This window comes from Lemur catta, chromosome 1 (assembly GCF_020740605.2).
Source record: "Lemur catta isolate mLemCat1 chromosome 1, mLemCat1.pri, whole genome shotgun sequence".
Lineage (NCBI taxonomy): Eukaryota > Metazoa > Chordata > Mammalia > Primates > Lemuridae > Lemur > Lemur catta.
The window spans coordinates 197,390,714-197,404,483 of record NC_059128.1 but is presented as its reverse complement, the minus strand read 5'-3'; the positions used below and the strand labels follow the sequence as shown (position 1 = coordinate 197,404,483).

Sequence of the window (13,770 nt, the reverse complement as noted above, 5' to 3'; positions counted from 1 at the left end):
TTAAAGTGACTACTTAAAGTGGTTTGAAAGTGACTGTCTGATTCTACTGATTTGAGATATCTAGAGTAGTCAAATTCATAGAAACAGGAAGTAGAATGGCAGTTGCCAAGGACCTGGGGTGGGGAGAAAGAAATGGGGAGTAGCTGTTCAATAAATATATAGTTTCAGTTTAATAAGATGAGAAAGTTCTGGAGATTGGTTGCACAACAATGTGAATATATTAGTTAACACTACTGAACTGTCCATTTAAAGATGGTTAAGATAAATTTTATGTTATATAGTTTTTTACAATAGAAAATAAAAAAATAAAAGTAGGGAAAAGTATATTATTTAAGTTATAAACGTAACCACAAGAAAAACTGAAATAGGAGACAATACAACGTAGAAGTGCTAAATTCCCTATCTTTCATATTGATCAACAGATACAATAAACAAAACAGAATTTTAAAAGTGGTTAACCCTGGGTGGTAGAACTGGGGATTGGGAAGAAACTACAGGTGGAAGGAAAATGTACTATGCAGAGCCTTTGGAATGGTAAGGATTATTAATTTCTCTACCATGTAAAAGTATTTTATTATAATGTTTATTTTATAATTAAATAAATAAAATATAAAACAAATTTTTTAAACATAAATTTTACAAATAAAAGTATTGTTATACTTTAAAATTTTATTTTTAAAAAAGAAAATAAAAATAGAAAATAGTTCCTTCTTCTAACAACATTGAAAGAGAACCTGCTTGCCTTAAAGCAATCTCTCTTTCAAAATACCCTCAAGCTTACTAGCATGAAGGCATAAGGGTTGGGAGAATGTATTTTGGAATGAAATTAGAAGAGAAGGAAAGGCTCCTGTAGAATTTCCCTGGCAAAAAACAAGTATGAAGTTATATCTTTTGAATGCAAGGGAAAAAAATTAATTATCATCAGATACCATCAAAATATGACCTCCTTATCAAAGTCCACACGACCTAAAATTAACGTATACGTAAGTATATCTGTAAACAACAAGGATTTTTCAGAAATCTTGTTTCCAGAGCTAAAAAATATTTATCAGGACAAATACTTCTAAAACATTTGTGTAATCCTTAAAAAGTGTAAGTACACACATCCTTAAGAGACTCAGCGAAGCAGATATGCTTTATTAACTATCATTACTTAAGTTCTAGACACCAGGCATTCAAGGGAGTTCTATATAAACATTTCTCTAAGTAACTGGGAAAGCACCATGTTCATAACACTCTATAATCACCAGATCCTTATTATAGCACCAAAGCTAAAAATGAACTGCAAAATAAAGATATTGCATTCCAAATGCATAAATTATGCATAAATGATTTTTTCTGATTTACTTTTAGCATTAGCACAAATTATGTTACCACTGATCTTCAATAGAATATAGTCTGCTTTACCACAAAGATTTCCAAAACGAAAAATTTATAGTTTTAACTGAATTAAAAAAAAAAAAGTATTTTTAATTTTGCTATTGGGCTTCAGAAGACAAACTGCTTTAAGCATGCAATGTTCATATGTTCTGAAATATAGAATTTAAAGCTTTTCCTTAGGAAGAATTACTTTTAAAAATAACCTCAAAAAAGAACCACATTCAGTCCTCCTATCTCAATATAAGCTTTTCTCTTAAATTAAATATAGTCTATTCAGAAAAAAATTTTATCTGCAATAATCAATATAATAATTGGTTTACCATGGATGGTAAAACCATTGGGCAAAATGTTCTGGGGTAACAGAATAATCACACCCAAAATAGTCACAATCTCAAAGTATTAATATCACCCCTCAAATTATTAATTATAAAACAGTTACAAAGCAATTTTCATTTCTTAATAGTCAAGATGGAAAAGACTCAAAAATAACAACTGTGAAATAGGAATGTGACAATAAAGCAAAAAAGCAATGTTATATATCCCCATCAATATAGTAAAAGAGAAAAGATGGCTAGATGTGGTGGGTCACACCCGTAATCCTAGCACTTTTGGAGGCCAAGGCGGAAGGATTGCTTGAGGCCAGGAGTTTGAGACCAGCATGAGCAATATCGAGACTCCATCTCTGCAAAAAGTAGAAATATTAGCTGGGCATGGTGGCATGCACCTGTAGTCTCAGCTACTCAGACAGATGAGGTGGAAGGATCACTTGAGCCCAGGAGTTTGAGGTTGCAGCGATTTATGATGATGCCACTCTGCACTCTGGCCCCGGTGACAAAGGGAGACCCTGTCTCAAACAAAAAAAAAAAAAAAAAAAGAAAGAAAAAAAAAGAGAGAGAGAGAGAGAGAAAAGAGAAATCTCTCTGAAGGTTTGCTTGCTCTATTGCCCAGGTTGGAGTGCAGTGGACCAGTCATAGCTCACGGCAGCCTGGAACTCCTGGGCTCAAGCAATCCACTCACCTCAGCCTCCAGAGTACCTAGGACTGTAGGCATCCACCACCGTGCCCAACTAATTTTTAAATTTTTTATAGAGACAGGGTATCACTATGTTGGCCAAGCCGGTCTGGAACTCCTGGCCTCAAGTGATCCTCCCACCTCAGTCTCCCAAAGTGCTGGGATTACAGATGGGATCCACCACATCCTGCAAGACCCAGCTTTACACAGTGGTTTACAACATCTCAATGGTATCATCCTAAAATGGAGATAATGATATCTACCTCTGAGTATTGTGAGGATTAAATAAAAATAAGTGCAAAACACCACAGTTCTTGAAACATCTAAGTAACTATCTTATAAAAGTCAGTTTCTATTCTCTTTTAATATGTCTATTCTCTTTTAATATACGCCAAAGGGAGAAAAGGAGGCTGGGTATCTTTAAAGATACTTTATGAAATGTGAGACAAAATAGCAAATGTAAGAAGCCATGTTTGCTCATTTCTGCTTACCAGCATAATTTAACAAAGCCCCTGACTCTGTGACAACCCTGTAGCTCTCTGGAAAGATGCTTTGAAGACAAAACAGGATAGAATGCACAGCCCCCCAGTCTCCTGCCTGAGTCACTATATTCCTTAAAAGATATCTGACTCTAGTCCTCGCCTTTTCCTGCACGTAAGATAATGTCCAAGGGGGTTAATGATTCTGCCTCTGTAATCTATAACCAGATGTACTCTAACACGCAAATCCTGATGTGATTCTGCTTTAATGTAACTTCTGAACAAATCTGATGTGATTTTGCACTTTTTACCAGAGAGCTGAAATATCACGCCCTGGCAGTCTCACAGAACTGCTCCCAAGTTATAGACCCCAGTCTGTAGTCCTCAGTCAAACTTCTGAATAAAACTAACTTTAATTCTTTAAAAGCTTTATTTTTTCTTCAGTTGACAGAAATTTTTCTCACTATTATATTTCATTACGATAAAAGATAATTGCTGTAATTCAACATTGTCTGGAAAGTCCTAGCCAAATGGTTACGACAAGAAAAAGAAATAAGATATAGAAAAGAAGAGGCAAAACTGTTACTTACAGATGACATTATCTACCTATAAATTCTAAGACAGTTAACTAAGAAATGATTAATAAGGTGGCCAGTTTAAACATACAAAAATAGACAGTATATAGTAAGCCTATGAGAATAAAAGATCCCATTCTCAAAAGCAACAAAATTATAAAATATGTAGGAATAAACATAACAGAAATGTGCATGACCTCTGGAACAGGAACTATAAGACCTTACTGAAAAACATGAAAGAAATGAGTAAATAAGAATATACCATGTAAGACAAGGCTCCATATTATGAAACCATCAGTTCTCAAATTAACCTATAAACTCAATGCAATTCCAAATCAAAATACCAACAGGATTTTTTAAAGTTAACCTATAAAAACCTTTCAGAATTCAGGTGGAAGAGAAAATGCACAAGAACAGCCAAGAAAATCTGGGAATAGAAAATTTATGAAATGAGCAATTTCATAACACATCAAAATTAAACATTACAATAGTTAAACACGTAATAGTATGTACAAAAAGAGATCTGAGCTGTGCGCAGTAGCTCATGCCTGTAATCCTAGCACTCTGGGAAGCTGAGGCAGGTGGATCGTTTGAGCTCAGGAGTTTGAGACCAACCTGAGCAAGAGTGAGACCCCATCTCTACTAAAAATAGAAAGTAAATTCGCTAGACAACTAAAAAATATATAGAAAAAATTAGCCAGGCACGGTGGCGCATGCCTATAGTCCCAGCTACTCGGGAGGCTGAGGCAGGAGGATTGCTTGAGCCCAGGAGTTTGACGTGGATATGAGCTAGGCTGATGCCAAGGCACTCTAGTCCAAGCAACAGAGTGAGACTCTGTTTCAAAAAATAAATAAATAAATATATAGATGTCTCCCCTCAAAATCAATGAAACAATACAAAGTACCTACGTACCTTATAAGAAATGTAGTAGATATGACAAAGTTGTTCTTACAAATCAGTGTTAAAAGGACAACCTCTTCAGTAATAGTATTAGAATAAATTTTGAAAATAAAAATATTGTATCAGTACACTACAAATGGCTAAACCCCAAAATATCAGATTCACTGAAAAGATAATCACTTAAAAAGTTCTATAACAGAGGAAACATAGAATAGTTTTAGATGAGAAACACATCTATCTAAGAAAGCAAACCATAGGCCGGGCGCGGTGGCTCACGCCTGTAATCCTAGCACTCTGGGAGGCTGAGGCATGTGGATCGCTCGAGGTCAGGAGTTCGAGACCAGCCTGAGCAAGAGCGAGACCCTGTCTCTACTAAAAATAGAAAGAAGTTATATGGACATCTAAAAATATATATAGAAAAAAATTAGCCAGGTATGGTGGCACATGCCTGTAGTCCCAGCTACTCAGGAGGCTGGGGCAGAAGGATTGCTTGAGCCCAGGAGTTTGAGGTTGCTGTGAGCTAGGCTGACGCCACGGCACTCACTCTAGCCTGGGCAACAGAGCGAGACTCTGTCTCAAAAAAAAAAAAAAAAAAAAGAAAAGAAAGCAAACCATAAAGGAAAGCCATAAAGGAAAATAAAAGGACAGATTTGGTTACACAAAAATGAAAAACTCCACATAAGCAACAGATTGGGGAAATGCTGGCAACCTTAACAGACAAAATGTCAATGTCTCTACAACAAATGAGTAAGAAAATAACACAATAGAAAGTCGGCAAAACGTATGAATAAACAATCCAGGGGAAATACAAATTATCAATAATGTACAAAAAGATACTTGTAAAGAGTTACCATTTTTTACCAATCCAATTGCCAAAAATTTAAAAGACAGATAACATGCAGTGAGAGCATAAGGAAAAAGCTTCACTAGTATACTATTTTTAAGAATGTAGGCCGGGTGCAGTGGCTCATGCCTGTTATCCCAGCACTTTGGGAAGCTGAGGTGGGAGGATTGCTTGAGGCCAGGATTTTCAGACCAGCGTGGGCAACATAGGAGGACTTTCGCTCTACAAAAAAATAAAGTATTTAGCTGGGCAGGGTGGTACATGCCTCTAGGCTGAGGTGGGAGGATCACTTGAGTTCAGGAGCTCAGTTCAAGGTTACAGTGAGCTATGATTAGACCACTGCACTGCAGCCTGGGTGACACAGCAAGACCCTGTCATGTTTGCAAGAATATATATTAAACATAAGGATGTTCCTTCAACATTATTTGAAATAGTGATTTAATGAAAATAATTTTAAATGTTCATCAGAAAAAAGATTAAATATATTATGATATGACAATATTATAGAACACTACGTACCAACCATAAAGAAGGAGATCCACTTATCTGTCTATCCAGGCATGGAAAGATGACCATAAATGAAAAAAATCAAAATGTAGAACATGCGTAGAAATATAAACCCATTTATTAGAAAAATAAAAGGGTATGTCTATGTGTGCTTATGTATACATATCTATATTTATAGATATATTGATATGATATAGAATATCCCAAACTGTTAACAATGACTGCCCCTAGAAAGTAGGGGAGGCTACCAAGGGAACTTTCCACTTTATGTATTTCTGTATTTTTTAAAATTTAGCTTTAGTGCCTTGCCTTTGTGATCTGAATTTGGCCACCGGTGGCATTTTTGTTTCTATCACCATTCCCAGTCACATTCCTACATAGGTTAGCTGTCATGCACACTGCTTGCAACATACAACGGGCACACAATAATGACTGCTCAGTTAATTTTGGACATTTCCACCTGGATGCCTCACAATCACCTAGAACTCAAAATTGACTTAACTGTTTCAGGTAATGAGTTAACTTCTCCCACAAATCTCTTCCCTCTGTATTGCCCAATCTCTCTCAAACAAGAAACCTATGAGTTATCCCCCACAGACAATCAATCTCTAATTCATGTCATTACTACCTCCTAAAATCTCCACTGAATCCATACCCTCTACCTCCTTAAAATTGCTCACCTAGACTATTTCAAAAACCTCCAAATTAGTGTCACCCATTATCAATCCATCTCTCATACTGGTTTCAAGAGGAATCTTTTTAAAAAGCAAATTTGATCACAAAACTCTCTTATTTAAATCTTCACCAATGAGAAAAAGTCTGAACTCTGCAGTACCACATTCAGCTGTCTTTCCAATCTAGCCCCTGTGAACTTTCTTAGCCTCACTTTTCATTGGTCCCACTTCACACTTTGTAATCTAATAAGGAATGAATATGAGACTAACAACCAAACTGATCTTAATTCCCCAAACTTATAATGTGGTTGTTCGATGCCTAGAATGATTCACCACCAACATCCTCATTCACCAGGAAAACTCCTATTTATCCTTTAAAAGCCTCACACATTTCATCTTCTAGGAAGACTTCTGTTACCCTAAACTCTTCCCCAATATCCATCCCTGCAAGTACCTTACACATACACACTTCAACTTTAACCATTTATATTGTAACTCTCATATGTCTTTTCCTCCACAAGTCTCTTACTTCCTCAAAGGCAGAGACTACCTACTTCTATATCCCCTGTGCCCACAACAGCACCATGTGCCTGGATTATAATAGGTGTTCAACAATATTTATTAAACTGAGTTTAATCTCCAGCAATATTTGAAATCCTAAGCAAGACTGGAACTTGAAAAATTCATGTTTTAATTAGGCCCATTTAAATCATAAAAAAGGCACTCAAGTTACCTTAAAAGAAGGGGTGGTAGTTGTATTAGAAAGCAATCATGGCTCACTTAGGCAGCATATATACTAAAATTGGAATGAGATTAGTGTGGCCCTTGTACAAGGATGACAAGCAAATGCATGAAGCATTCCATATTTCTATGTCTTTTGCAGCAACTTGGATGGAACTGGAGACCATTATCCTAAGTAAAGTAACTCAGGAATGGAAAATCAAACACCCACATATATAAGTGGGAGCTAAATTATGTGCAAAATGGTCATACAGAGTGGAATAATAGAAAATGAACACTCCAAAGGTGGGAGGGTGGGATGGAGGTGAGAAATGAAAATTTACCTATTGGGTATAATGTACACTATTTGGGTAATGGGTATCCTAAAAGCTCAGACCTTACCACTATACAATATACCCATGTAACAAAAGTGCACTTGTACTCCCTAAATACATTGAAATTAAAAAAAAAAAAAAAGAAAGCTATCATGAACTAAGGACCTCTGGGAGAATTTTTCCATACAGAGTAGCTTTTTTCTCCTTTGCTTCCTGTTTCTGCTTCTTCAGCTCTTTAGTTTACACATGGTCAGGTCCGGCCTCACCAGCCTCTCCTTCTAACTTTTCAGTTTCAGTCCCCAGTGCTCTCTATATTATCTAATGCAAATTTCTAAGGGGAGTTTTTCATTTGGTTTTTGGCTTTCTGGGCACCAGGCCACCATGTCCTATTTTTCTCTCTCTGGCCAAGATATGGATCACATATGCCCTAAGGTTGGGTATCATGCCAGAAGCTCCAAGACCAACCAATTAACATTCCCCCAACCTTCAACTCAAGATATTATTATATTTCTTCAGAACCATTACTCAAGTATACTGCTAACATAATTTTGTAATTCTTTTAAAAATAAGTCTTGCTAAGACTTGTTCACAGTGAGAAAAATCCTACATACTTCTTCAATGAACCAGCTATGCATTCCAAATAAGCAAAGAGTTAATCTTATTTCTAGATGTGCACAGGACTCCTCTCTATTATTATTGCTGCTTAATGGCAGTGGTTTAAAAAGAATTTAAAAAATAAATAAAAATAATTTTTACAAGCTTTTTGCAAAATTTCCCTTACATATAAAATATAAAGAAAATGAGCAGTCCAAACATTGCCTTATTAAAAGTCTATCCCATAATATCAAGTAACTTTACATAAGGATAAGCAAATACAATGGCAATCTATCACTAACCAACAAAACCTGTTTCTCTTCCTCCAAACTAATACCACTAGGTAATGACTGAAGAAAGCCTCTCACTGAAAAGCTCCCATGTTAGGGAAACAGGGGTGCACGCCATAAGACGGGTACTCTCAGGTGGTCTCCAACAAAATCAAATTCTCAGTGCTATTAATCTCCTGCTTAAAAACTAGAAAAAAATAAAATTAAACATCTGTTATATGTAGACATCACATTTTTCACTTACATCAAATTTAACAGAATGAGAACATTATACATGTCTTGGAAGGGCAATTTATTCACTAAAAAATTCTGCTTATTACAAGACTCAACATTCACAGGAAACAAATATTGTTAGGGAAGGATGGGGGAAAGCTATGTACGTGTTAACTACCATTCAGAAGAGCTGAGGGAGAAGACAACTTTTTCAAATGCAGAATGTCCTTACATTCCTTTGAATAAAGAAAGGATTTTCTATGTTAAAATCAGGTAGGTGTTCTAGTTAGCCAACCTGTTTATTAACTATCCTTGTTGGTGACTCATTTTAGTTTCACCTGTACTAATGAGCAACTGACTACGTAATAGCACACCCATCAGTTTAGACTATATAAACCCATAACCTTAACAGATCTAATTTCAGAGAATAGAAATTGGTATAATTTAAAGAGTGCTGATGTTGTCTTTAAATGAGGCTTGAAATGAAGGTGCCATTAGAAAGCTTTCATTGAATAAAAAACACTATAATGGGCAAGAGGTTATTCATTCTTTCCTTAGTAAAATTCCGTAGGTTTTAAGAGACAATGTTAACTTGAATGTCTTGGAAAAATTTTAGTCAAACACAAAAACAAGCTGTATGTTATTCTCTTCTTTTTAAAAATTGGAGCAATAAGCCAAGAAAATGTGACATCTATATTCCCAAAGTACAGCAGACTTTGATTTCTTTTCAAAAGAGAAGCTTAAGAATGATTCTAATTTACTATCTAGGCCTATTTATATTTGTCAAACTAATAAAAATGGGGAAAAAAAAGTACCAATTTCTTCACCTTTCATAGAATCACTGAAGACTACCTTAATTTGGTAAGTCATGAATTTACATATTAAAAGCCATTTTCTGGAGATGGGATTCTAAAAGAAGAAAAAAGCCATAAAGGTACCTCAGAGAACTAAAAATAATAGTTTAACTATCAAAAACTGAAAGGCCCCTCTCTAGGAAGGAAAAGGTAGTAAGCACTGAATTTCTCATCTTTCAGTGGAAGGACAGCTAGATACCACCTAAAGTTGATACATCACAAAAGTACAATTTTCAAAGTAATAAATGTGAACTCTAGAAGAACCAGAAATAAACTGTCAACAGTAGACAGGTGTGGAGGTTGAGGGGATGGAATGGGGACACTTTATTTTATACTCTGTACAATCTGCACTTTCCTACCATGTGCATGCATTCACTTTTAAATCTAGTTTGTTAAATTGTCACTAATTAGACATCTTTAAGAAAAAGTCACCTACTATATTTGCTACACCTGACAACTCAAGAACTATCAACTTTATAAAATGGAACATACTCTAAAGTGAAATGGCTTATCCATCAAATCACAGGTTAGGTTAAAACAAAGCAAAGGAAGTTTTTTTCTCATGTTGCAAAGTTCATAGCTGACCATCTTCAAGTCAAAACAGCTTTTGTGACAACTACAAACTTTTTTTAAAAAATCCACACATTTCTTGGTATTGTTCTAAAATCAAAACCTCCTTGTGGGGAATGTGGTGGCTCACTCCTATAATCCTAGCACTCTGGGAGGCTGGGGTGGGAGGATTGCTTGAGCTCAGGAGTTCCAAGAGCAGCCTGAAAGGGAGTGAGACCCCGTCTCTATTAAAAATAGAAAAATTAGGCTGGGCGCAGTGGCTCATGCCTGTAATTCTAGTCCTCTGGGAGGCCGAGGCGGGTGGATCGCTCGAGGTCAGGAGTTCGAGACCAGCCTGAGCAAGACCCCGTTTCTACTAAAAAAATAGAAATAAATTATATGGACAACTAAAAATATATAGAGAGAAAAAATTAGCTGGGCATGGTGGTACATGCCTGTAGTCCCAGCTACTCGGGAGGCTGAGGCAGTAGGATCGCTTAAGCCCAGGAGTTTGAGGTTGCTGTGAGCTAGGCTGACGCCACGGCACTCACTCTGGCCCGGGCAATAAAGTGAGACTCTGTCTCAAAAAAAAAAAAAAAAAGAAAAATTAGCCGGGTGTCCTAGTGCGTGCCTGTAGTTCCAGCTACTCCAGAGGCTGAGGCAAGAGGATCACTTAAGCCCAGGAATTTGAGGTTGCAGTGAGCTATGATGATGCCACTGCACTCTCCCCAGGGCAACAGAGCAAGACTCCATCTCAATAAAAACAAACAAACAAACAAAAAAACCTCCTGGATCAATTTGACATGTGTTTAAATAAAAACACAGATATAATACTGTCCAATATAACGCCTATAAACTACTCCTGAATATAGTTAAGCTAATAAATAGAGGCCAGAGCTTCATGGCAGCAAACAAACTAGTTAAGTCCTTACATCAAATCAATAAGACGTTCGGGGGTTATATTTCTTTAAAATCAAAACAAGAGAGGCAGTTTGAGAATTTGCTATCTTCACTGATCCTCACAGGAATGTAAAAGTATGCACTGCAGTTTCAACCTGGCAGCGCTTGAGTTTTTTTAAAGCAATTTACTTGGAAAACAGTAAGACAGGCCAAAGCAGTTGGGTTTTCTGTTAATACTCTCAAACCTTTATGCTCACTCTAACATTTCATATTTCTAATGCTCCTAAACATGATTATCTCAAAAAAAAATTTTTTTTTCAAACCACAACTGAATTGAAAGGTAGGAGGGCACTTTGCATCACTGATGATAGAGTAATTTAACTCGATGATTTTAGGACTGGATTATTTCCGGTAACCACAGTAATCATAACAGGTAATAATATGACTAAGGATCATAGAATTTAAAACTGTGCCTAGGTCAGTCCTCTTCTCACCTTGCAATACCTCAACCTACTGCATGGTCCTTGAAACAAGGAAGAGTTCACAAAATTTTAATTTACACATAGGCAACTTAATCTTGGCGAGACATAAATACCGAACGCACATCGCTGAAAACGCATCAACTTTACTCTTCAATATAACTCCTATGTCTAATATACTGACTGACTGACCATAGTCCAGATACACTTCGTGAACACAACGGTGATGAAGGTAAACCTGCCTCAAAGAACCGGAGGCTTCAGGCCTGCTGGTAATCAAAAGGGCCAGCGTAACAGCAGCAGTCCGGTTTCCTTAGCTCATTGCAAAATGAGTTAACTGAGGCATCACCTGGAACACTCGACTCTCAACCCCACAAACACCCAGAATTAATGATGTAAAGCCCTTGCAAACCTCTCATAGGCGAGTCTCTCACCCCCGCTAGGTGAACCTACTCTATTCCAAGGCTCCTCCTCGAACCCGACTCTGGCCCCCCGGGCTCCCGGCGCCCCGCACCACACCTGCGGGCGCTGCGACCCGCGTGTGCTCGCTCCTCCCCGATCATTCCGTCACCCACGCCGAACCCCCGAGCCGCTCGCCCAGCCCAACCACATCCAGCCCCCCACCCTCTCCCCCTCCACGCCAACTCGAGCGAGCCTTTCCCCTGCCGGCCCACCCCTGCCTCTGCTCCGGGACACTCACCCGCGGTAGTAGGCTTTCACCCGGACCTGGTGAGAATGGTCCCCGCTGCCGCCGCCTGCGACCGTGTGGGACATGGTGCTGCTGTCCCTCTGAGTCGGCATCTCCTCACTCCCCCGCCTCGCAGCTAGAGGCCGGGAGTGCGGGGGGCGCCGCGGGGGGCTCCGCCGCCCGAGCTGGTCCGAGAGCTGCGGCCCTCCGCTCGCCTACCTGCCCTGCTCTCTCGCAGCGCCGGCCCAAGCAAGGGTCGCCTCGCCCGAGAAGCCGGAACCTCGCGGCTCCTCCCACAGCCGGCAGGCGCCGCCGCCTCTACGGCCGGCCGCCCAGGCCCAGAACGCCGCCCGCTGCGGGGCCTCCCACCTCGCGCGCTCCGAGGGCCGCAGCCCGGGGCAGGGCGGGCGCTACCGTCGGTCCGACTGGAGGAGCCTCGGTGCCGGGCTGAACCATTCTTACGGGGGCAGAGACAGGGGAAAGAGCAATGGGAGACGCTGAACTTCACAGCAAACAGGCTGGGAGGGGTCCTTTCATGGGAGCTGTGACGGAGAATTCACATGCTATACTTTATTAAGAAGCCCCTTCCCTAGGGAAAATAGCAGAGACAGATGCTGCAGCATTTCACCCCCGTTTCCCAACTTGGTTACATCCGCAGTCAGCCGACTTGGCACCGGGGACAGAGTTGCCTGCAGGTTTCTGGGATTTGCAGTCCTCGTGGGATTCTGGGACTTGAGGTTCCCTAACTGAGGAGCGCCCCGCCTTCTCGCTGATGAGAGTCTGCCTCCCCAGTGCTCCCTGCGAGCTGCTGGGGTGGGAAATCTGAATCCAGGCCGGGCTTCTGAGGATCCTAGCACTGAATGGGCTCCGTCCTGATCTGACTTTGTTCTCTGATGAATTCTCCCTCCATCTGTATCATACAGTAACGTTCTGGAAGCAAGAATTGGTTACGCGCTCAGCATAGCCTCTTTTACGGAAAGAATTTAATAATATGTGTAACAAATGTGATAATGAACGTAATAAAGGAAGAAACTCAACTAGAAGATATGATGAAAGACAGACTTTTCTTCCTTCGTGGCCCCCATATCTAGGCCCTTGTATACTACCATTGCATGGAGCAGGTGCACAATGAATACCTATCCAATAAATCCAGTCTCTTAACATCTGTTCTGTTAAAGCTGGCTAACCAAGGATTAGAAAGAATCCGTCCTTGAAACCTAGTCTCTGACTGCCTTGGGGTCTTGGGTCTGTCACATAATTTATGCTGCAATTACAGGTAGCATGCATCCAGCCCTTGCATCAGTCCTGGTCCCAACATCAGCTAAAAGAGTTGGAATAATCAAACAAATAGCATTCTTTAAGGTGATAAAATAGGCTGGGGGAATTGACTCATCAGAGTTATGTGTGACACTTAGCATGACATCCTCCGATTGCTACAAACTTCGGCTGTGTGCTCTTCATAAAAATTACCATTGAGCTGGGACTCAGTCCCAGCTACTCTGGGGGCTGAGGCAGCAGGAATCCCTTGAGCCTAGCCGTTAGAAGCCAGCCTGACAACATAGACTCCTTCTCTAAAATGAAAAAAAAAAAAGTTATTATGGAAAAACTTGGGATTAGGTTTTTTGGCAATTAGAGACCTCCATCAGCATGTTAAATACAGATCACTTAGCTAATGGTATATAAATTATTTTTAAAGTGAGATGGTCAAATTTCAATTGAATTAATGGAAAATTTATGCGACAAATCTGAAAGATTATATAATGCTCTAGAAAAAGAA

At 39.2% G+C, this 13,770-nt stretch overlaps 1 protein-coding gene and 1 pseudogene across 1 annotated transcript in view; one reads left to right on the top strand and one right to left on the bottom strand.

Annotated features, from left to right (window-relative positions):
- PRKCI (protein kinase C iota) overlaps positions 1–12,342 on the bottom strand; it is a 59,009-nt gene extending 46,667 nt beyond the window's left edge. The window contains exon 1 of the mRNA XM_045539647.1: positions 12,006–12,342. Within this exon, the coding sequence (XP_045395603.1) occupies positions 12,006–12,106 (101 nt within the window). The 5' untranslated portion in view covers positions 12,107–12,342. The remainder of the gene's footprint in view (positions 1–12,005) is intronic.
- Positions 7,143–7,241, top strand: LOC123631234 (annotated as a pseudogene).
- Positions 12,343–13,770: the final 1,428 nt, after the last annotated feature.